The 24,864-nt window shown below is 47.7% G+C and overlaps 1 protein-coding gene across 1 annotated transcript in view; it reads right to left on the minus strand.

The window, feature by feature from the left end:
- The window catches only part of PTCHD1 (patched domain containing 1), a 33,317-nt gene extending 21,008 nt beyond the window's left edge, over positions 1-12,309 (minus strand). Inside the window, exon 1 of the mRNA XM_074534615.1 lies at positions 11,353-12,309. Within this exon, the coding sequence (XP_074390716.1) occupies positions 11,353-11,781 (429 nt within the window). The 5' untranslated portion in view covers positions 11,782-12,309. The remainder of the gene's footprint in view (positions 1-11,352) is intronic.
- Positions 12,310-24,864: the final 12,555 nt, after the last annotated feature.

The following is a 24,864-nucleotide window of genomic DNA, read 5'->3' on the forward strand; positions in this document are numbered from 1 at the left end:
TTCCTTTTTGTTTCTCATCCTTCTCAAGTTTGCCATGCCTGAGCTCTGATCCCAAAAATATTCAGTTTTTTGAGCATGAGAAAGGCAGAAAAAATTACCATCTCTTAGTGAAAAATACAGAAAACTCCTGTAACCTTTTCTGAATCCATTTTAGTCAACATAGAAGAAACAAGACATTTAAAATATGGCAAAAGAATAGCACAAATAGGCTAGGGTTACAGTGTTTTAAAAAAAAAAATATTGAATTTGCTATTGTGTATCATTCTGTCTGATGATAAACACTGTTTAAAAAATAGAAGATAGTGTACAGGAGAGCAGTAGAGCTTATACACTCTTCTGGGGGCAAAGGAAAAAATGTCTAATAATCCTGGCTAACCCCCTGTATCTGTTGAAAAGAAACAGTCATAGTGACTTTTGTGTGGTATTTGAGACTTATTTGCAGCACCCCACCCAGCCACCCTTGCCCCTCCTAATTTATATGGTACCATCAACCTGATTGTTTTGTGATTCCATTGCACACTCTGTGATGGGTATAAATTTAGTTTTGTTGCCTCCATTCCACAGGATAAAGTGATATCATATAGACAAAGATTACAACATTCCTATATTCTCATCTTGTTTCTCTAGCAGCTTAGGGGTGTATTTTTCCACCTTTGAGTAGCTTTAATTTTTTTGACAGAAATAACAGTTCAATACTGACATTAGGAACATAACTTTGAGAAATTAACTGAACTAACAAATCTTTTCACAGTTCTGTGAGAACATGATACCTGGCCATGGTGAGAAGCAAAATTTTTCATTGTGGTGGGAGAAAAAATGTAATTGTCTGTGCAACAGTTTGGAGTCTTTTGCACAACTTCTTCTAAAACAAAACAAAATATTTGCAGGAACATGACAAAGAAATAAACTCTATGGGGAATACTTTCCATCTTTTCAGTTTGGAGTTGCAAAGTTCTGCTGTTTTGGGGTACAAATTCTATTGTGACTGCATGACTGCAGTTTGGGGAAAATGCCCTGATTTACCAGATCAAAGACAGATATCTGATTTTAATTTTTTTTCAGTGGGAGCTACTGAATGGTTTTCATTGACAACAGCTATAAAACAAGGCATCACATAAAGAATCGCAGCTGAGGGAAACCAGGAGGAATAGAAGGAATTTCCTGCCTTTATTCGATTCACAATACAACTCCTTCAGAGAGGATCTATGGAGTGACACAATGCAGAAGAAACTAAACTGACATGCAACTTTTATCAAACAGTGTGTGTTGCTATTTACCCACCCTGCCTCACTGCAGCATTTGCTTCCTTCCACATCTGAAGCACTTTCTTCTAATATTTAGCTTATAAAATATACTCATCTATTACTTCATCTTTAGTGAAAGGCTAGAAACTAAATGTCATACCAAAAATACACCTTCCCTCATGGAAAGGATCATTCCATGCTGAAGAACTTGTTCTGCAGCAGTGGCCTGGTGCTCCTGAGACCGCGCTGGGCTGCAGCGGGCGCTGCCCATCCCTCCTCTCAGCAACGTGGCTTTGGGGAGCACAGGGAAGCAGGCAGACAGCTCTGTCTCCTGGCACATCCTGGCAGCTGAGCAGCCCCTGGAGCTGGCTGCAAGCTTGTGCAGTTTAGAGCAGCTTTGAGACATATTCTGAGCTTTGCCAATGGCCACAATGTTTGGTCTCAAATTGGCAGCAAACAGCCAAAGAAGAGGAAAGCTTGCCATTCCCTCCATCCCAGCAAAGGATGCTGAGAACTGCACCAGCATGCCCAGGGATTCAGCACTGGGAATTCTGACCCAGACTTTCCCTCTCAAGACAAACACAACACTTTATCTGCACGTTTTTCAGACCTGATGCTAGGAAAGCCCTCTGCTGCCCCAGTGCAGGGGAGGGTGTGCTGCAGCTTTCTCCTTTCTCCCTTTGCTTGCCTGTGGCAGCCTGAGAGCCACAGGGTGCTGCCTCCTCCCTGAGGAGAGCTGCAGTCCCATGGCACTCTCCTCTCTGCTGCCATGCTGGGAATTCAGCTGTGCCACAGCCATAACCCTGGGTGAATGGCATCCACAGAAAACAGAAGCTCCAAGAGCTTACAAGGGCACATCCTGTGAGTTCACAGGATTGCACAGTCTGCAATTTGGCTGACCTATGGCACACCAGGAGGTCCCCCCAGGAAACTTCAGTCTGATGGTAAGGGCTGTTGTGTGATGGGGACAACATCAGCAATATGCTAATGCATAATGCATACTGCACTCCTCAGTGCAGAGGTTTCTAATAGCAAGTAACCATTTAATTTGGAATAAACCTGGCACCTAGTCCAGGGACAAATGACTGGCTACCAGATCCTCATTTATCCAGCTGTTCTTCTCCTTACTGATCCTATTAGGAGAAAGGGAAATATAAAGGAATAACAAAATCTGAATGAATGGTTCTTCTTGAAGGGAGACATGCACTGCTTGTTCATCACTCCCAGCTTTTTGCAGCTAGCTAACAGTGCAAGGAACCAAAAAGCAGCTCACTGCTGAGATGCCAGAGCACTGCAGCATGAGAACTGCACAGCACCACCTAAGCTCCCTCACCATGGTGGCATACATTCCCTGAAAGTTTTCAGACATGAAATAATAACACTGAAAGTGTTCAGACATGAAAAAATAACATCCACTTCTTCCTTCTGCCATTGTTTAAACAGCGGCCATTCCTTGGACTTCCCCTCTCCCTTCTGAAAATGGTATTTATGTGTCCTGCACCACCTTAAAGATTTCTAGAACAGTGTTTTCCTTTAGTCTTTAGTCATTTGCATTTGGTAACATCTTGGTCTTGGTCTTTGCTTACTTTAAGTCCCATGCTCCCTTGGTTATTTATTTTAGACAGAGAGGAATGATGGTTTCAACCCGGAGACAAATCCCTTGCAGCAAATATCTCCAGGTGAGGGCTGTACTAGTCTCACACCTCCCCACCAAGCCATGTCTAAGCCTGTGGCACAGCTGACAGATGAGAAGTGGTGAATTTGCACTTCCCTGCCAGCTGGTTCTGTCCACGGGCCCAGGAGGACACCAGGAAGCAAAAATCCTTCCACTTATCCTGGGCTATGCCATTTGCACCAGGGCCTCAAAGAGCCATGGCTGGAAGTTCTTCCAACTGTTTTATTTTTGCTGGTCCTCCTATCTCTGCCACCAGCACAGGAAGACAGGTGCTGGGAGCCAGAGCCCCTCAGCAGGGTCAGTTTGGGGGCCCTGGGATGGCCAAGCCCCACACTGGGCTCTATGAGCCAGCTCTCCTCTGAACTGAGCTTGGCACAACTTTCAGCAGTGCCATCAAAGCTGAGCCTGAAGGCAAAAGGTTGTACTTGGAGATGTATGGTCAGGACAGAAAGGAAAGCTTGTTTTTATTCTTCAGTCCCTGCAAAAGATGCGGGAAGCTACAAGAAGGGGTGAGAAAAACCTGTACCACTTTGCTTTGTCGAAAAATCCTTTAATTCAAAAGTGAGAAGGTATTTCCAGAATTTTGTTAATTTAATCAGGTAACAAGTCTGCAGCCTCCCTGTGAAGGAAACAGATCCCTTCCCAGCAGGGATGGGTTAGAAACTGCTGATTCATCTGCACAATGGTCCAATCCCAGAAATCTTTTAAACTCATATTACATAATTTCCTACCCCAATCAAATCTATTGGCAAAGGGGATGAGGACCCAACCACCAGTGTCCCACTTGGATCTCACCTTGCTGGTGGCACAGCTTTGCTCCCAGGGAAACTCCACAGTGACAGCCACAGCAAAATGCAGTGGGACCATTCAGGCTTTAACAAGCTCCCATGCCCAGCTCATGAAAACACATCCTGACTCCCCTGCAAGCTGGGTCAGCCACAGACACCATTTCTAATCATAAGGATGTGCACAGCTACCTCCTGATTATCATACAGACCTCAAAGATATGTTTGGTTTTGCCGCTGAGCAGTGATATGTGGTGTTTATAGAGGACATAACTCATTGTAAGGACTTGACTATACTTTGTGCTTGACATACAGTCAATGAATGGCCAATGAGACAAAACTAGCTAGATATATGGATGTCCTCTTGCACTGCCAATGATCTGGCAGGCAGACTGTTTAACTCTCAGGAGCACCATCTTTGCAAAGCTGTATTACTTCGTTGTTGCTGGTATTATTTGACTTATTTAGTCTGGCAGTCTCCATCTGATGGTTCAAATTCAATATTAGCTTTGCTTTTCAGTGTTGCCACTCTTAGAATATTTTTGCTGTCATTTTCACCAGGTCTGTTTTTTCTGGTCCTGGAGTCTGAAGTATTGCCTTTTTTTTTTTTTAATCACAGCTTTCATTAAAAAAAAAAAAAGAATAAAACTTCTAAACTCATGATTATGGTGGAAAGACTGGGAAGGCTCTGAACTCATTACCTATTACTGTTTAAAATTTTATTACTGTTTTGGATTTAAGACTGAAAAACTAGAAAGCAGGATGAAGACAATAATTTAAAATATACACTTCATTTTTATGAGACACTGGTTTACTCTTTTAGTAATTTTTACAGATAACTTGTGCCAAGGAAAATGAAGAGGAGAAAACGCCTTTAATGGATAGCCATAAATTTCTCCACTTCTTCTATGATCTCAGTAATCTCTGGCATTTCATACCTTTGCAGTTTACTTTTTTATTCACGTCAAGAGGTGGCCTCAGTCAAAACGTAAAAAGGTTATTAGAGGGAAAAGACTTGCACAGCTTCTGGCTTAATTTACAAAAAATCCCCACCGTGGGTTCTGCAGATAGGGGCAGAATTAAACCTTCAAGAGTGCATTTTCATCAGAAAGTGCAGAGAGGGAGGGCAAGGGAGCCCTGGCCAGGCTGTGCCCTGCTGTCAGTCTGACACTGTGGGTCCAGGGCAGGGGTTCAGAGAGGGTGGTGGCAGTGGGCTCCTGGCCACGCCAGCCTAGCAAGGGATGAATTGCCTGCACACAGCCAGCAGAGGAAGCCAACAGATCCTAATGGCTCGGGATAAGCATTAGAAGTCACAGCTGGAGAGCAAGCAGCAAGGATTTCTCTGAGTAGTTTGGCTCTTTTTCTCAGTCCTACAATCAGGTTTCCTGAAGAGACGCTAAGATACTAATTATGCACGGGATTTATTTTTGCAACTAATTTTTTCAGCTGTCTAAAACACAAGGATTTATCTTTTCTCTGAACAATTTTCAGAAAAATAAAATCTAAAAATGGTTCAACTACAAGTCATCAACTGAGGGACAACTATTAGTGCTCGGAGCGGCAGATGTGCCTACATTTACATTTCCATCTGTCTTCTTGGTAGCTACAGAAAATCACTAGATATGATTTTTCTTTTCTAATCTGAAGTGGAGAAGCTTTTCTAATCAATACCATCTTAATTCTGACACCTTGTAAATCTGCCTGAATTTGTTCCACCAAGAGAAGCCCACTCTTGTTTTTTGGGCTGACTGCTGCTGGATGACAGGACACTTGGGCAGCAGAAACCTCTCAGCGCAGCCTGGTGTGCGGCAACAAGATCAATTTTTCATGATTGGGAAAAAAGAACAAAACTTCGCTCTTCTGTCTGATCTTGCATCAGTTCCACCACGGGTGGCTTTTTCCATGCGCTTCAGAGGTCTCCATGAACACCCTTCCATCTCTGTACTGCTTCTCAGGGGACTCTTGCCAAGCAGAAGCCTGAGGAACAGCCCCTTCTGCGCCGCAGGGAAACCTTAAGAGCTGCAGGTTCACAGCCCACGGTCTCAGCTAACAACTCGGCTCCTCCTTCTGTCTTTCAGTAAGAAAGAGGGGATTCTCTGGCTGCAAACCCCAATTTGAAGGCAGGGCCTTGTCCCAGCTTTTAGGAAGTACAAATGTGGTCAGTGGGAAGCCCTGGCGGCTCTCCCTCAGCCCTGTGGCACTGCCTGGGGGTGGCCTGGTCTTGGTGGCTGTGATGCACAGATGTCCCTGGCCTCCTTGTGGGCTCTCCCTGAGGGGTGATGCCCCCAGCACACACAACACATCCAGCCACCTATTGAAAACACCTGTCCTCCATGTGCTCTCTTTGCTAGAGGGGAAGCAAAGTCTGACCTTCCAAGGCAGGAAAGGCAAGGCAACACGGGATGCTGGGCATTCTGAGCACGGGCTGCTTGGCTGGCAGGGAGCATCACACCATGGAGTGAAGCAGGAGGGAGAGCAGAGGGGCCCTGTCCTGGCTGGTGCTACTGGAGCAGGGCCAGGGGTGGTGGGCACCAGGGGGATGTGATCATCCTCCCAGGCACAGGCAACTTTAGGACTTCTGCTCCAGGCGCTGCCCAGCGCCTGCGGGAGAGACCAAACCCTCTTGCCTGCAGGAATCACTCTGAGGAGCTGCTGCTGCTGACACTGGAGCTCAGGGGGGTTTCTGCACACACTTCCACACTGTCCTTGCAACGTGCTATTTACCTTCCCTCTTCCTTGGCTGTGCCTGGATCTTACCTGCGTATCTTAATTCTCATCTGTTTTCGCATAAGATACATTTTAGCCCTGCAGCATTGTGCTGCTATGACAACAGGCTTGCACTTCTGCTGCTTTCACACCCTTGTTTTTCTTGTATTAGGACTCTTCCCCTCATCTTACAGCCTTGCTCTAAAGACATGACTTCATCCTTTATTTTGTTTTCAGCAGAATGCACTGTGTGTTCTATTGCCTGTTTCCCAAGAAGTGTTTTTAGTGCCCGAGCTACCCTGCGAAGGTGGAGATCTACTACATCCATTGCTAGATCCACAGCTGACTGCCTGTGTCCAGGCATTCAGGAGTAGTCAAAAGTTTCTAAAAAAGGATACCTTGTGTTATTCAGGATTGCAACAGACCCAGCTTTCAATCACAACCCCCTTCCACCGACTTTGGAAGTAATGGTTAAAGAGTGCCATGTTTGTACAGCAAAGCAGTTGGGAATACCACAGACCAGGGAACGTGGTTATTTCTAAACAAGGTTGTTTCCTCCACGAATTTCCTCACACGTACAAAGTAAGTGAGGAAATCCGTGAGGACCGCAGACAGAGCGTGCCAACACACACGTTAACAGGAACAGAATAATTAGGGAGAAGAGAGAGGAAATAAAACCGCAACAAGTACGAGGTCTGCAAGATTTTGGAGCTAAACTGTTTTGTTCTGCAGCAATCAGAAGTTCTGAAGTTCTTAAATAAATGTGTGCTTAAACAGAAATACCTGACTTTACTTCATTTGTGTGTACAAATACATATTTAGTCAGTTGCCTAGATCAAATAATGGCCAGTTTAGGAGAGAAGCAATCTATAAGCACTACAAATCTGTAGTTAGTAAAGGTTTCTTTAAGAAAAAAACCCCTTGTCATCTACAGATTTTTATAGAAGGAAACTGCAAATACAATCCCCTTCAGTAAGGCGTGTTACATTTCAATCCCTTCTCATCTTTATGTCTTGATATCTTAAACGGAGTTTTTGCCAAAATAATATTAGTACTGTGTTATTGTTATAAACACAGTAATGGAAATGGAAAGAGAATATTTTTCTGCAAAAAAAGGTAAATCTTTAATTTAAAAATGTCTTTAGTATGGTGCAGTTAACTCACTGTAAGCATACAGGAATAAACAGAATCAGAAGGATCGGCGTGTCAAATTCTAAGTTCGAATGTATTTTCTGAGGTTCAAAAATCTGTCTAGGTCTGTATTCCCACGAGTTTGTATAACTTTAACCTAACAAGTCTCTCACTGCAAGTGAAAATATCACCATGAAATGATAGGGGGGCTGTTGTAACACTATTTTTAGGTGGGATTCTAGGTTTTTTTAGAGAATTTCTACAGACCTTATATAATCATCTGAACCTCTGCATGATGGTCCACATCAAGTATCCCAATTATTTTTGCTTTTCTAAGCACTCATTGGAAATGCAGGGGTAAAAGCACACTTTCTTCAGTTAGGGGTTTTTACCTCCTACCTCTCTCTCTAAAAAGACAAATCGAGGAAGAAACGTCCTGCACAACAACAGCACAGGATGCCAGTTACCTATGCTCAGCTATAGAGCAGGTACTGCAGCAAGTAAAATTTCATTATTGTCCTCCCACGATATCTCAGTCTCAGGATGCATCTCTTCCATATCTCAGATTCTACCAAGGCTTTTTATTGGAACACCTATTCAAGACCAGAGACAGGATATGTTTAGATTTCTCCCTTCTGCAAATGACTATGGCAGCTGGAAATGCAATGTTGGGATGGCAGGCCTAGAATGGTGTAAGCACTTACAGGGAGTTATGAGAACGATGGATAGAGATTTACACAAAAATAAGAAATAAAAGAGTACTTGGCATCATCTCAAAAGCAGAACTGTTCTGTAAGGGAGCCACACACCTCTCTGCTGAGGAGGAGAGTCCCTGTGTGGAGCAGTTTGTGCCTCCATCAGGACCTGGGGCTGTGCTGGGAGCAGCCAGTGTGGCGCTGGCAGATGTGCAGTGCCAGCGGGAGCCCTCCAGCAGCTCCTGCTCTGGGAGCTCTGTCTGAGCCCTGGGCTGAGCCAGTCCTGGGGCTGAGCCTGCCCAGAACCCCCTCCCAGCCAGCAGCAAGGGATCGGCAGCACTGGCAATGGTGACTTGTCAGCCTGGTCATGTGCCCACCAGGAGCTGCACTGAGCTAAGCAGAGTGTGTTAGAGATGTCACCATAACAATAATTTCATTGAATAATGAACTGACTTGGATGTTAGACTGATGAACTTTTGACAGGACTGTCTATGTTTCAGTTTCCACCGCTCAGAGCCCAAATTTTGTATCCCTTTACTCAGGAACAGTAACAGAAGATGACTTCTTCCTCTGCCTAGACCAGGGAAAATCCCCTTTCCCTGGCACATGACTAGGGAAGCTGTAGCTGCTCAAGGCTTATTCTTCTCCCTCTCTGGCAGATAAAGTGGGATATAGCAGGTAAGGAAACCAACAAGATGTGCTGCAAGAGCATCCAGCATCTGCCTGGGGCAACCATCCTCCTGTGTCTCCCATCCTCCTGCTTGTGGGTGGAGATGCAGCAACAGCCATGTGGGAGGAGCCAGCATCCAACCTGACATTTATCCCAAAGCAAAACCTCTCCCTTGGGGAGGTCATCCTCCAGAAAAGGAAAGATAAGCAAAAGCTGCCGTGTTGGTTCTCTGCCCTGCCTGTGCTTCCATGGCAGCTTCAGAAATGTGAGTGGGATTTACTGTGTGGTTTCACCCAGGACACTTATTTACAAGCACAGTCCTCTGAGCCGGTTGGCTCTGGACTGCGGCTGGGGCTGCCTTTGCTCCTTTCTCCCTTTCACAGAACCAAATGTGTACAGGAAAGCCTTGATGGCCACCTTTTTCCTTCTCCTTCCCTTGGTGGGCCCTGTTAACTCAAGATGATGTAGGCCTGCATCACCACAGACAGAACAATTTTGGGAGCTAGGAGCCCTCCCTCCTGTTTGCAGGTCTGGGATGGGACCATGGGATGGGCCATCCCCAAGGCTGGACAGGCAGCTGCCTGAGCCTGCCTCTGCCCACAAACAGAAGCATCATCAGAAACTTAATCCATTCTACACAAAATATACTGGAATTAACTAGATAAGTAGAGAGTTGGAAATAATGCATCAGACATGTCTGACAATGTCTAAACAATCAAATGGCAATGGTGTTTTCATTATCTCACTAAAAGAAAAATAATATTTTTTGTGAATTTTGTCTATTAAAAATGGGGCTGTGTTAAATACTGACAGAACTTTCTAAGTTATACCTCTCTTGCTGATGTGATAAATCTCATGCAGAAGTTTGCCTGCAGAAAGATTCTGAGTACCATTTATTTGTGTGTCACTCTGCTATTGATAAAACTACAGATCTCCAGAGAAAGCAGTACAGAGAAAAAATCCATTATCATTATTGTCCTATGACTGAGTAAATGTGCATATAGTGGATGCAAATGCAATTCACAGTGCAAGAAAATGAAGGAATGAAAAGAATTTCTCTGGAGTTTTCTCATTCGCCAGTAACATTGCTGTTACTGTAGTTAGTGAGTCGACACTCATTAAATGTTTGCTCATTACTGTTGGGTAATATGTCAAAAAGAAAACAGAAAATACTATGTGGCTCTGTACCACAGTTCTGTATGTGCCTACAGTGGAAATGAAATATAAATAAATTCACTGTAACAGTTATTTCATTGTTTAGTAAAGAGAGAGGTCTCCCTGAAATCTCTTACAATAGGTGTTTGCATCTGTTTTTTCATTTTAGAAGAGACACTCCTTGAAGCGATAAAGAAGAATTAACATTGGCTTTTATATGGGCTGACAGTTTGACATTCAGGGAAAAAAAACCAAACCAATGCTGAAATCTTTTGGGCTTCCACAAGGCAACAGCAAAAACGTGCAGGATTGAGCTAGCCACACCTCTGCTTATTTCAAAATGTTCCTTTCCTTTCTCTTGAGTGAACTTGACCCTCTTAACACTCAAGTTTTTGCATCTATCATCCCTGTTTTTCTTTCCAGGATTGCTCAAAACTACTGGGGCATAAACTAGAGCACCAGCTTGAAGAAACACAGGTTTCTGACATGTTATGATCTATAGCACAGTGAGATGTCCTGTCAGACTGTGACTTGCACACTCCGTGCTGCTCAAGTGGGAGGATGCTGCCCGCTCTAACTTGAACCGGTAGCACAGGCTGCACCATGCCTGCAGTCTACACCTGGGCTGGATTTTCTCTTCATCTATGGAACCGGTGCTGGTGGGCTGGGAGTGGAGGGGAAAAAAACACTACCCACTAAAAATAAGCTGCTGAGTTATGTCATTTGCCTTGATGAGCAGAGAGAAGAAGGTTTTGTGGTACCCCTCTCCATGCAGAAGTGCAGTCCAGACACAGCAGCAGCCCCTTAAACCATTCTCGGCAGCCTGATAGACTGGTACCTAACTGTTTTTGAAGTTTGAGTTTATGAAAGCCCGAGATGCCCTAACTCGGGAGCACAACTGCCATGCGAGTGAAGAGACACCAAAAAATTATTTAAGCAAGCCAGACTGCCCTTCTCGCTCACCCAAAACGAATACAAGCAAAATAGGGAAAAAAGAAAAAGATGGGGGGTGGGGGTGAAAAAAAAAAAAAAAAAAAGGGAGGGAGAGCGCGGATCCCGCGGCGCGGGCGGGGAGCGTGGTGCCGGCTCCCGCGGCGGGCTGGCGTCCCAACTGTTGCAGTGAGGTGACCGGGGAGCTGCGGTGGCAGCGCCCGAGCCGGACGGGCAGAGCACGGCATGCGCGGCTGGGTCCGTGCCGGCAGCAGGTGCGGGGAGCGGGGCGGGATGCGGAGCGCCGGGCCGGGCCGGGCCGGGGAGCGATGCTCGGGGCCGGGGGACCCGCCGGGGTTACCTTGAGGATGAGATCGGTGTGGTGCTGGTCCAGCATGTTGGCCTTGCGGAAGGAGGTGATGATCACCCGGCCGTACCTCCCAGGCGTCTGCAGGTCGGAGTAGAGCCGGTGCTTGGAGCGGTTCACCGGGAAGAGGCTGTCCACCAGGTTCCTCTCGATCTTGGCCAGGCTGTGCGTGGGGGCCAGGAGGTGCTCCACGCTCTCCTCCACCTGGTAGCGGCTGAAGCTGGCGCCCAGCAGGATGGAGATGAGCACGGGTGCCGAGGCGAAGAACACCGGGTGGCTGGCGACGAAGTGGCCGAGCCGGGAGAAGGACGTCCCCAGCCCCCTGTGCAAGACCTGCCGCAACATCCTAGTGCGGAGGGCGCGCAGGAGAGCGAGCGCCGCGCCGGGGCCCCCGCAGCTCCCCCACGGCCCCCTCAAGACCATGGGGCAGCCCCGCCGGGCGCCGCCTCCCCGCCGGCCGCGGCTGCGGGGGGCCGGGGGCGGCCGCCGCGCGTGTGCGTGTGTGAGCGGTGTGTGTGCGCGCCCGCCCGCCCCTGTGCGTGCGCGGGGCGCCTCGGGCGCTCGTCCTCCCGCAACGCCGCCGTGCCCGAGAGGAGTTTCCCAGCCCCTCGGTGCCCGACTTCCTAACCCGCCGCCCCTCGCCGCGGAGCGGCGGCGCGGACGGCCGGGGGGTGTGTGTGGGGGGGCAGCCCCGCCGCCGCCCCGCCGCGGGAAGGGGCAAGCGCCGCTCCCCGCCCCCGCCGCGGAGTTTGCGCGGGAGCGGGGCTGCCCGCAGACTGCTGACTAATCCCCCGGCCGCGGCAGGCGAGGCGGGGCGGGCGCGCTGAGCCCTCCGCGGCGCCCCCGCCGCCGCCGCCCTCCGCCCAGGGGCGCGGGGCCACGCCGGGCGGCGCCGAGCTCGGGGCGGCGGGCGCAGCGCCGCGCCTCCCGCCGGGGCCCCCGCCCGCCCGCTGGCCGCGCTCGGGACGCCGCGGCGCGCCCCGCCTCGCCCCGCCCGGCCCCGCCCCGCCCCGCCCGGCCCCGCCCGCCGCCGGCACCGCCGCCCCCGGGACGACGGGGCAGCAGCGCAGGCTGCCCGCGGCCCCGAGGGCGGGCGGCGGGCCGCGGAACGGCCGCCCCCGGTGGAGGGGGAGTCGCGTGTGTTTCGTGGGGGGCTTTGTTGCGAGGACCCGCCGCCAGAAACGCCCGGGCGCTTCCCCCGGCCACGGGGGCCGGCCGCGTCCCGGGGTGCCCGACGGCGCGCCCCGTTTGGTCCCGCCGCACGGCCACCGCGGCGGCGCCGGCAGCGCGGAACAGCCCGCCGGCCCCGCGCCGCCCGAGTGGGCATGTGCGAGCGCCGCACATGCCCATTAGGGAAAGCGGGTGCCGGCGGCGGGGCTGTCCCTGCCCGTCTCACGGTCCCCGGCCCGCTGGCATCGTCTCCGGAGGCGCCCCGGGCTGCCCCGGCCGTGCCCTGCCCCGGGAGCCCCGCACCTGCCGCACCGCGCCCTGTCCGGGCAGCGCTCCCCTGCCGCTCCCCGCAGCCCGAACCCGCAACCGGCGGCGGGTGCGTGAGCGCGCTGCCCACCTGTGTGTAGGGACAGACCGGATGCGATTCGGGGGCACGGCCTCGATTTTAAACACAAATTGTGCACAATTATGTTTAGGAGCACAAATGCTCTGCTGTTGGCGTATTTGGGCACACTGATTCCTAGCGCTGTTACCTGGCCCAGGCTGCTACTTCCCAATCCAAAGGTGTTGGTAATGGGAGTCCAGTTACTCCCCAGGCCGGTAGTTGTACAAATCTGAGAAAAGGAAGTTTCTGTTTGATAGCTGTTACATGTATTGCTACATAAAACGGCAGCGCCTCCCTGTTTTGGTTGTTGATAGGCTGACAACCTAGGGTCATCCTCCCTTTTACATTTCAGTAGTGTCTGACCTAAGCTAATGTTTTGTCATGGACGCTTCATGTACAAAACCTTGACATCATTCCTGTCTCCTCACAGCTAGGTCACACAGCTTGAATGCTAAACTCTTTCCATGTTTCACTTGTAATGTGGCGAGCAAGTGAGTGGCTTGATTGAGCACGGCCAAGGTCAGAACCAACATCTCCTGTTTCTTCTGGGTTTCTTGCCCAAGGCCTGGAATCCCTCCAGGAGTGATCTGTGAGGTCAGTGCAGCTGCACCCACAGTGCCCAGTGCAGGGATGCTGGGGTTTGTAACACGATCCTGCCCCTGCTCGGCTCCACTCCCACAGAGGTGGGTCCCCACTGCTTGTATCAGTCCTATGCAAGTTTAAGAAAGAAAACCTAATTTGAATATATTTTAAAGAATACTTCAAAGGTGGACATGGAAGCACAGACATGGGAGAGGGCTGGACCTGAGTTTAGGTGACCATTCACTGTTAGGTCAGGCTCAGAGCCCAGGTCTCTTGTGTCCCAGTCCAGCACTTTCCCCTCGTTGCCATGACTGTACACGGATCTGAACACAGGCTTACTCACCTCTGTGTGTCAGGGGAACGTCAGGATGTGCCTAGTGCTCTACATCATTAGCAACAAGTAAAGAACTTTTGTCATTGCTGCAGGCAGTATCATCTGTGCTGGTTTTTTTGGGTCTCCATTAAAGATATTTTGTCATTATTAAAAAGGAAGGGAGATTGTTAATTGTTTCAGTAACCATCCAGTGGCCAATTCAGAGGTCTCCAGGGTATCTCATGAAAACTAGTTTGAAGATCTGACATCTAACCCAGTTCTCAGCACATTAACTTTGGGTAAGCTATAGGTGACCCCAGGAAGACTCAAAGAATCACATGAACCCAACCATTAACAATATATATATATATATATATGCATTTTTGCAGGGGCATAGAGGAAAAAACTGATGCCTCAGCAATTCTGCTGGAGGTTCCCCTGTCTTCCCAGAGCAGTGTCAGTTTTACTGCCTGTTGTAACCAGCATCAGGCTGCACTGTTAGCTACAGTGGAAATGATGTCTTTTCAAAGAGAGTCACAGGATTTCACTCCACAAAATTCTTCTTCCCTTTGCCCCAAAGAATTGCCCTACCTTAGACTGTGGGGTTGTCTGTGGGGAGGAACATACAGGGGAATGTTGACATGTGCTACTGGAGCTCAGCTATGTTCTGGAGCTGCACTGAGTACATTACAATGCTGCAGGCACCCTGTGCATGTTCCCAAGCCAGCAGGGAAACCTGCATACTCCTGACTTTGCAGGTGGTGAAATCGCCTTGCTACCGAGCATCGTTGCTCTGGCAGTCCAGAAATTGCCATCCAAATGTGTTCTGTGGGATTGTGGTTGTCAGGAGGGGAACAGCTGGACACCTCCCACAGCACTCTGTGGAGACCAAAGCCTGGTGAGCTCTTGCCTGTGCTGTAGGGGAGAGCTGGCAGCACGTGCTGCACAGTGAGCACTGAGCATCCCCTGCTCTGCATCTCCTCTGGAGCAAAGGGAAGGGTAGGATTTCTGTCACGTATGTGTGCCACTCTGCCACGGCTCTGAATGGCGCTTTACAAAATAGATAATGATGTCTCATTGCTCCAGAGAGTTCCCAAACTAAATTAAGAGAGAATGATGGGAAGAGATGGCCATACAATGAGGTGCAGATGCTGGGAATAGGGATAATGAGGGGGGAACAATATGATTATGTCCTTTCAAAGCAAACGCCTCAGGGTAGCTACTTTTGGGGACAGAGTATAAAAGGGAGATGGGGAAGATGTGACTCAAAGGCAGCATCTGCACAGGGTTCCAGTCTGCTCTCAAGAGCAGATTTGTCTGCTGGGGAGCATTTGTTGACTCTCAGATCCCTGCAAAAAGACTGCCTCGACCCGCGCTCAGAGGCTCTCAAGGACAAACAGGTGATGTGAATTAGCATGAGGCCATGGTGTCATGGTCAACCCATAACGCAGGCCAGAGGGCTTGAGGATGACTTGAACATCCAGAAATGAGCATATCTTTATGCATCTGCTCAAATCTTGTTATGATGGGAAGTTTTAGAGAGGAAGAAGTTGACAAGGTTTTATTTAAAATAACGTCTTTCTCTTAACTCCCCAGAAGTGGTCCAATGAAGGAAAAAACTGAGAGAAGTGATGGAGGAGGGCATTCCTGATGAGTAACTTCAGATGAGTGAAGAGGGCCTAGGGGAAAGGAAAGGTGTCAGGAGCAGCTGGGATGGCTGTGGGAGGTATGCAGAGAATCAGGGTTTTGCATTGTTTAGTTAGGCATGAGGAACCACAGAAGATATTTTAGGAGCATGTGCAGGGGATTTAGTGCTGCCAATGGGGAATGTTTTTTGCAACAGGGCACTGAGCAAAGTGTAATGCAGGTTCCAGCTGGAGCTTGGGGAGAATGAGGTTACCCACAGTGAGGAGATGGATAACAAAGGCTTTTTTTTAAAGGGAACTAAGAAGAAAAAATTCAAGGAGAGTTTAATAATTATGGTTAGACTCTTAAGAGCTGCAAAACTATTTTTATTGACATTGGTTATGTCGTGCTCATTTATACTGGCTGAAAGTCTTGCTGGTGATGTGGAAAGACCCTGTGCTTTGTGCCAAGGGATCAAGACAACATGTTGCCAGTCCAGGATGACTGGGGAGAGGAGAAGTAGCTCTCATTGCATCACCCGACCAACCTCTGCTCTATATTTCTTGGCCTCAGGTCTGTGACCTGGGCCAATGCCAATTAAATTGGTGAGGGCACAGACAAGGTTAATGATAAAGTTAATCTCCCATTGCTGATTGGTGAGGGATCCTCTCAACTTGTAACTTTTGTCCATTTGCAGTTAGCAGAAGAATGAAGCAGAAGGAGGCATCCTCCTTATTTCCAGCTGGGTTCCATCACAGTAGGAATATTATACAAAAGTATCACTCTTTTTGCTCTTATGTGCTGCATTTCTCCCAGAAGGATGACAATTTTCTTATACTAAAAAGGACTTTCTAGAAGAAACCTTGGAAATTGAAAGCTGGTCTCAGTGCAGTTAGTAGTTTATATTTAATCAATGAAAATTCACTTGCCTCTTTTCCTCTCCTCAGTCCCACCTTCTTTTGGCTGGGACCAAGGAATGGGGCATCATGGGCACAAACAGCATACTCAGAGCTTAAGAACCCCAGAACTAAGGTGACTTTTTAAACTGTGCAACCAGAGAAAGAAGAAATTAAGTAGAGGAACAAAGCAGCATCACAGGCTGTGTATTCCCTCTCTACACCAGTCCTTTGGGTCCTAAAGGATGGGGCTGTCTCAAGAACAGCTGCCTTCTTAACCCAGTGTACAAACCAGAACAATACCCTGCGAGGGATGGCCACACTTTTTGCAGTCTGCATCCACAGATTTCATTGCTGGAATTCAAGATGGCTGATTTCTTACCTCCTTCAAACAGGCTGCTGGCAAAATCAGTCACGTTGGAAGCTTTTCTTCAGTGTGTGTAAGCCCCTAATGTTCACCAAACGGAAGGGAAGAGAGGGACAAAGATGAGGAGGAGCTGTGGAGGAGCCCTCTGCTCTCCCTGGCGCCCTGACGTGCTGCCACCCGTGACAGGACACACGCACTCCACACATTGCACTTGCTAATGCAGATCTTGGGAGAATTCACAGCAACTGAAATATCTTTTTGCATCTGCTGACAGGAAAGAAATCTTCCCTCCTGCTCCTGCATGACAACATCTCTTCTTTGCAGTCTGTCCTGTAAAATGCAAATATGTAAATGCTCCTCTCTGGCCTGTTCCTCCAAGTGGAGAGAGAGGTATACAAAAATGATGTAAATCACCAAGAAATATGACAGCTGGCACCTGATTCTTTCCCAAGTGCCCTGGTGGTCACTCTCGGGCAGCTCTTTGCTGATTCATGAGGACTGCTAAAGGAAAGCATGTATGACATCTTCTACAGAGTGTAATAAAAGGAGGAAAGTGCCCTGTGTGGCTGGAGCTGTGTTCTGTCTCTGAGATGCTCCATTAGCCCGCTCCTGGCAGTGATGATACAAAAACTGGAAATCCCCAGTTGTGCCATTAATATGAATAGATTGAAAAAAAAACTCTGGAATGTGACAGGGAGCCAGTGAGCCTGTTCTTTTTTCCTTTTCTTAGGAATCTTGAAGGACTCTGTCAGACAGCATTATTTTCTGTGATCCAAGATATGGGCAAAGAATAGGTTAGATGTCACACTTCCACATCTGATGAAGCATAAGAAAAATAGCCTGTGATTTGTGGATGCAGAGAGACTCATTACTGAGCACAGTGAACTGCTCCCTGTTAGCTCATCTACTCTGTATTTCAAGAGAAAATGTGGGTTTGATGGAAGTCCCTGGCAGAGCAGCCAAGTTGTGTAGACAGGCCTGATCAACCCATTTCTCCCCTGCTTTACTTCTTTATATTCTGACTTACATCCCCTTTACAGCCTTTGGCAAGGCTTTGTGTCTCTAAAGCTGTTAGTAAAAACAATTATCTAAATATATATTACAGATGTACAGCTTTGGGACAGCACACTGACTCAGAATTGTCTTCATACTGCTCTGTCACACTATTCCACCTGCATCTAGATTGCATATTGAGTCATATTGACAGTGTTGTTGGCTATAAAGTAAGAGACCTTCAGTAAAGGACATTTTTAAAAACCCTGTAATTTTTCTCCAGTCTTTCAGAATGTCTTTATGGACTGGTATCAGATTGAGTAGATTTTAGACAATATCACAGGGGTTTTGCATCATTTATAGGATGCAGCAGAGATGACAGACCAAGGACTAAAAGCTGCTGGAATTAGGTTCTACAAGTGCTGTGTTGCTGTACGCAATTCACTTTTATTCTCTCCTTGCCTCAGTTTCCCTGGTTTTAACAATGGGATGATAAAGGTTGTGTGCCTCTTACAGGGAGTGGAATGACCATAATCAGGAATTTAACAGCATTTAGGAAACACACTATGATAAACCAGTGCAGAGTTTTATTCAGAACCCTTACTGTAAGATCATCCTTAACATTACACTTTGTTATGTTTTATCACTGTTTTTAAATGTTGTCATGAGCCAAGAAATAGAATTAATTGTAAAGGGGAAGTGAGTTTTCCCTCCTCTTTAGCCAGCCCATTTTCAGCTTCCCACAAACGTGGATCCCAGATGGCCATTGTTACAGCCCTGCACCAGTGCTCTCTCAACAAACACCAGAAAAATGCACCAGGGATGTATTTGTCAGCAGTTTGGATGTACCTCTGTGCTGCTGTCCTTTCTGCCTGTCACAAACTCATCTTTCCCCTGCACTGCTGTAAGTACCCATGGATGAAGACAGGAACTGGCTATCATCAGGAGAAAAATAGAAGAGGAGCTTCTTAGGACCTTTAGGAGGCAAAACAACTGACAAAACAGCTGACAAACCAAAACAGCTGCATTATCATAATGCAAGGGATTTGCCATTCTTACACCCCTTATATTAACACATGTTCACTAAAAACCTACCACAACCATATTAAAATAGCTCCTAAAGTGTCCCATTACTTGCTTACCCGACACTACCATGTAAAGAATATGCAGGACAGTAGGAGAGGGTTTCTCACAGTACTGTATTTAGGGTAAGACAACAAAACAAAACAAGTCTGTTTTTATTTTTAAGCACTAAAATTCTCTCATGACAAAGCATGATTGTACAGTGCTGGAAGAAACCCACATCAGTAATTCACAGGTGTACCTTTTATGAGCGGGTGAAATGCATGCAATCTTTGAGAGAGATCAGTTGTTCTTAAAGCATACATTTTCAGTTCAGAACCATCAGATGATTAAGCAGATGTGTATTGAAAATAAGAAAACATTGGATTCCTTTGTGTCTTACATGCTTTTCATAGGTCTGGCTTGATTTTCCAATTGTTCCTGATGTTTCTGGGATAAAAAGAGAAGCCGGGAATTATCCTACTGTATGATGCATGTTTCATCTTCATAGGGTTTTTGGGCTTGCTTTCTATGAAAGCTGCATTCCAAGCAGCTCTTTCTGCTCATGAATATAGAATTACATTACTGTAAATGTTACATGTTGCTTTACATTTTAATTGAGGAGCTGGTGTTCTACCTGGGTAAGTGCCCATCAGCATTAGATGACACACAATTAAAGCAGAGTGTCTAAACCTAATTTTCTAAGGCAAATGTTTAAAATCACATCTGTGCCTATTTTTGGATCAAAACCCCTTATCAAGCTGTACGCTGGCTTTCCTTGCAAATCCTAATGTGCAGACCATGGCAGTATGAATCATCAGCCTGCCTCTGATCAGCATTCAGGGTATATTCTGGTTTGTGTATAATACTAATTGAGTTTGGCTTTGCACCTGAGAGCACACACTTTATTTTGACTGCATGGGAATATCATACAAGGAAAGACTGTTCTATATTTCAATGAAATTTACTGTACGTTTGAGGAAATCATTAAGAGTATTTTTTTTCCCCTCAAGGCTGCTGCAAGCCTACATTTTGGTTCATGGCAGATGAATTCTAGTTCTAAAACTAAAATCAGTGTTTCATTATTCTGTAATACTCATGTCACAGTAGTACTTAGAGCCTTCTCTTGCTGTTCCTGTAAAATCCTTCCAAAATTCAGTAAATCATAATAATCTCCAAAGTCACTATTTGCACATGCTAAGCAGATGGTTCCTAAGAGATGGCTGCTTAAACCACACTGTATTTAGCATGCTCAGTTTGGGGCTTTGCAATTGCTTTTTTTGGAAGCCAGGGGCTGCTCTGGTCCCTGGCAATTCTGAGAGGTTCAGGGAGATTGTTTTCCTGGGTTTCTTTTTATTTTTCTTTTAATGCATCCTTCTCTGATATGATGGAAGGTGAATTAGCCTGACTGAAATGGAGAGGAAGAGAGGTGCATGAAGATACAGAAATCTTAGGCAGTTGATGGAGAATAATGGTGCAGAGGGGATCTGGGACCAGCAGATGGGATAAAACAGTGAGAGGATGAATCCTGATCTTGAGGAACACATTACTTACAGGAGTGGAAAATGAACAGGGAGAAGTGTCTTTCCCCATCACCATACATCACCCCTCTTTGTGCTCCTGTGTCTCTTCTGTTGCCAGAGAGGACTAGTGACAATCACAGCAAAGGGAAGGTTTTATTCTCCCTTGAAAACTTTCCTTCTCAGCTTGTGAGGTCAAAGCCTGTTTATTAAGTCTTCAGATCTCTCAGTGGGTACTCTAACAATAATGCATTCAGGGACTCGTGTGGGGGGTGGGAAACCATTTGCTACAGAGAAAACTGTCCCCATCCCCAGCCCCATTCCAGAATTTATATGCAGATATGTATTAAAGAGCATTCATGCTGCAGAGTCAGGCACTGAAATGTTCAGTTTGGGACCCTAAATTCAGGTCCCAAAATGACATTAATTTGGCCTTAGTGTAAATATACATTTTACTTGCGTGCTGACACACTAGCTTTTTTTAGGATTAAGCCATTCATTTTTGGTGTCCAGGGTCAGTTAAGGAAGGAATCAGAGCTGCATATGGAATGGGTCTGTTCCCTGGAGGCCAGACCCTGTGTCTTTTGCTGTAGGTGCTGGAATCTTGCTGTGACTGGAACGAGAGGAAAGAAGATTTAAAGAAAAGACTCAGGAGTCACATAGCTGTACACCCTCTTGCACATCAGACTTTGTCCTTGCCTCTCACTGCTATGTCTGACTGCCTGAAGACTCATATTTGAGAGCAAGGAAGCAGAGTTTTGTCTGGGTAAAAGTATGGGAGGAAAGGGTTTGAGTGGAGAACAGCTGCAGTAGGGTGGGTGAACTCAGCTTTGGCTTCTGAAATTTGTTATCTGTCTTCTTGTCAGGGCTGGGAGATCCTCTGAGTGAAAGAGAAAATCAAGATAAGTGACACTAATGCCTGGGTCACTAATCTGTAGCCAGAGGTCCAGGTGGCATGGAATGACCTGGACAAAGGTGAAATCAACCGCAGCTTGATAGAGAAAAGGGAATAGGATATGAAGAGTGGCCAGGCTTTAGCACAATCAAACTCACAGATGTGAGAAAAAAGGTAATGAAAAAGGGAAACCTTCAGTAAGGTGTTGTTCAGGGTCGAGAGTGGCTGCTAAGCTCCAGCGTCTCTTGGAAAAGCTTTGTAATTTCTTCCATTTGCCGCTGCCGAGTCTCTGCTGCTTTCAGCGTTCTTGGGGGATGCCACCAGCCCGCTGATGCATCAGCCACAGACTGTAAACAGGGGATTACCTGGGAAAGAAAGGAGTCGATTAATTCTTGTAAGGAAAACAGCGCCTTCCATTTACACTGACTGCGGTGTTGTTGGGGTCCCCTTGCCTCCAGTTCTTGGAAGGAGCCTACAAGGGGCTCGCTGGCTCTGGGGAGCGCTCAGCCAAAGCTGGCCGTGGGACGGGGACACGTCCCCGCCTCTGCCGGGCTCAAGGTGCATTTGTGTCCTACTCCCGTATCAGATCCCGAACATTCCGCTCTTCCTTGCTCTCCTTTCCTCTGCCCTGTTTCCCTTTTCCCCTCGCCTCAGACCCGCTGTAGGCTCCCAGCGCTCCTCCGCCGCCTTCCCCGCGGGACGAGAGGGGAGCGCGGGGAGGGAGGCGCGGGCAGCTCCCGGTGCTCCGGGCACTCCGGGCAGCTGTGGGCACTCTGGGCACTCCGGGCGCTCCGAGCACACCGCGCATCTCCAGGCACACTGGGCAGCTCCGGCACTCCGGGCACTGCGGCCACTCCAGGCAGCTCCCGGGCGCTCCGGGCACTCCGGGCACACCGGGCAGCTCCGGGGCATCCGTGCATTCTGAGCACACTGGGCACTCCGGGCAGCTCCGGGCACACCAGGCACTCCCGCACTCTGGGCACTCCAGGCACACCGGGCAACTGCGGGCACACCAGGCACACCGGGCAGCTCTCGGCGCCCTGGCCAGCTCCCAGCGCTCCGTGCAGCTCCGGGCACTCCGGGCACACCGAGCAGCTCCGGGAGCTCCGGGCACTCCGGGCACTCCCGGCGCTCCGGGCATACCGAGCAGCTCCCGGCCCTCCGGGCAGCTCCGGGTAATCCGTGCACTCTGAGCACTCCGGGAATCTCCGGGCACTCCGGGCACACCGAGCAGCTCCGGGCACACCGGAGGCGGCGGGGCCGCGGGGCGGCGGTGTCGGGCAGCGCTGCCGGGCGCTCCTGCCTCGCCCCGCCGGGACGCGGCGCCGCGCAGGAGCTGCCGCCGGACGCGGGCACAGCGCTGGTGTGGCACTTTGGGAAAACCGGCCAAAAATCCCTGAAAAAGCAGCTGGTGGGGCTGGCGCGGGGCTGCGTTAAGCATATGGGTGTTACCCTGCCAGCATAGCGAGCATGAACTAGTACAGCATTTGTGCCCCAAAGAAATGGTCCGGTTCTGCTCTTTGGGGTTTTGTTCAACTTCCACAGATGTAAGAGCAAGACAGGAGGTGCAGGCAGCCGGGGAGTGCCCAGGTGCGGCACTGGAGTGCCGGGAGTCAGAGGATTCCTGAGCAGCAGCGGCAGCAGCAGAGTCTCTGAGCAAGTGTCAGAGTGTCTTGGCAACAGTACAAGATGTCTGCAACTTTCCTTCACTTATGCAGAAAACACGTCGTGTAGGCAGTGGTGCGTGAACACAGCAGTGTAGGCTTGGGTTTGAAATATTTGCGTTGAAAGCAAAGGCTTGTTTGGTTGGTGTAGGGAGACAGAAAATTTTGTGACAGAGGCTATGGCATTTCTCTCCCTGGCCATTAATTGGTTGTTACAAATCTGCAGTGCAGTAATTCTCCCTCTCTCTCTTTTTTTCCCCCCTTTCCCTCTCCTTTCCTCTCCTTCCAATTATTTATTCTGATAGTAATATTAGTTTTCAGTGGTGTAGAACATGAACTAGTTTCTTTGGTAACCAAGTCGGTTACACACCCACACAAAGTTAGAATCTGCTAGGTGCAGACATTTTCTCTCTCAGAAAAGATGTGGGTTTTGAAAAGCGCAGCAGTAGGGCAGCAATATATGTCTCAGGGAGTTGTTTCAGAAGTCCCATATACCATATGCAGATTTATATACAAGTCCTGGTCTTTTGTTTACACACACATATGGAACTTGAATATACTACCAATGTATTGATTTCTCCAGTGACTTCAGGATTACATACTTGTCCCAATATTTCATTCTTCCCACTTTCTCCCTCACTCCTACCCACTTGCAGAGAATAGGTGGCTGTGAAAGAGCATGCAGTAGGGGTACAGCATGGGTGAATAAGCCTGCAAATACATGCTGCATTTCTTCTTAATTTACTTGGTGCAAGTAAAAATTTGCCCAATTTCTTAATCTGTACCCTGAAATTACAGAGATGAAATTCAGCAGCTTTTGTAGATGACTTCTTTTTAGTGATTTAAGTAAAAAATTGACCTTTCTGTTTTATTGGTTTTTGAAAGCAAATAGCTACATGCAGCATTAAAACCAATTTGTGAGTATGAATTGTAACAATTAATGTGACTAATAATCCCTGTCATATTGTCTTGATCATGATCAGTATTTTGGTGTAAAGCAGAAGCAGAAACTTATAGATTTTTGCTGCATTTTTCTCTAGTGACACATTAAATCCTGACAAAATTAAAACATGTACATTTTTAAATATACTTCTCTTGTTGTATATGAGGCAGGAAGGCACTAGTACCTGAGTACTGAAAAGAAGCTATAAATAGAGACTGAGCCTGGCAAGGCGATTTCATTGCTCTAGTCTGAATGAAGTGTTAAAAAGGAAACAATAGATAGGTAAGAGTGAATTGGAAGTCTTACTTTCCTTCCTTTCCTGTTCTGAATCATCAGTTATAATAGTAGTTATGTTTTTAGTTAAATATGGTTTTTATGCTAATGTAATGCCTTTTAACTGCAGTTCTTCCAGAGAGGGAAAAGCCTGACACAAATACAGAGAGCACCTGAAAGTGCTCTTATGCAGTACTTGTTATTTCATAATAACCCTTCCTGTGCCACAGCAAGGTACATAACAGGCAGTGCAGTTCTGCACTAGAGAGCTGGAAAGGTTACATTTCACACTTTTCAGGAGCCCGATGGAGATTGAGCTGGGTGGTGCACAGTAAGCACTTTTTACAGTACTGTGTGGTTAAAATTTAATCCATTATAAATAAAAAGTAATGAAAACATTAATGGTAAGGAAAACCTGACTTGAAGCAAACTGACACTTATTGCTGTTTTCCTTTGGATCCTTTATTGTCATCCCGTGGCCACATCACTTTCCTAAGCCTGCAGGGAATGTTTTGCTCTGGTCTCCTGCACATTCTGCTGTCTCCTCCTGGTGCCAGACAGTCCTTTCTGCAGCATCTTTCCCAGGCTCTTCCTGTCTCTCATTGCCATAGAGACAGCGTGTGCCTGCTAGAGGCACTGCAGAGATGTGCTCAGTGGAGCCCAGGCATGGCTGGGGAAGGCAGGCCATGGGCAGACCTGGAGGCTTGGGGTGCCATGGAGTAAATTTTGTGCCCAGGCTCTGATCTGTGTAGCTATTTCAGTACAGAAGGGCAACGCACTCCAGAAATGCTCCACAACTGAAATGAGCTCATGGGGT

The sequence above is a fragment of the Zonotrichia albicollis genome, chromosome 2 (genome assembly GCF_047830755.1).
Source record: "Zonotrichia albicollis isolate bZonAlb1 chromosome 2, bZonAlb1.hap1, whole genome shotgun sequence".
NCBI classification, from domain to species: domain Eukaryota; kingdom Metazoa; phylum Chordata; class Aves; order Passeriformes; family Passerellidae; genus Zonotrichia; species Zonotrichia albicollis.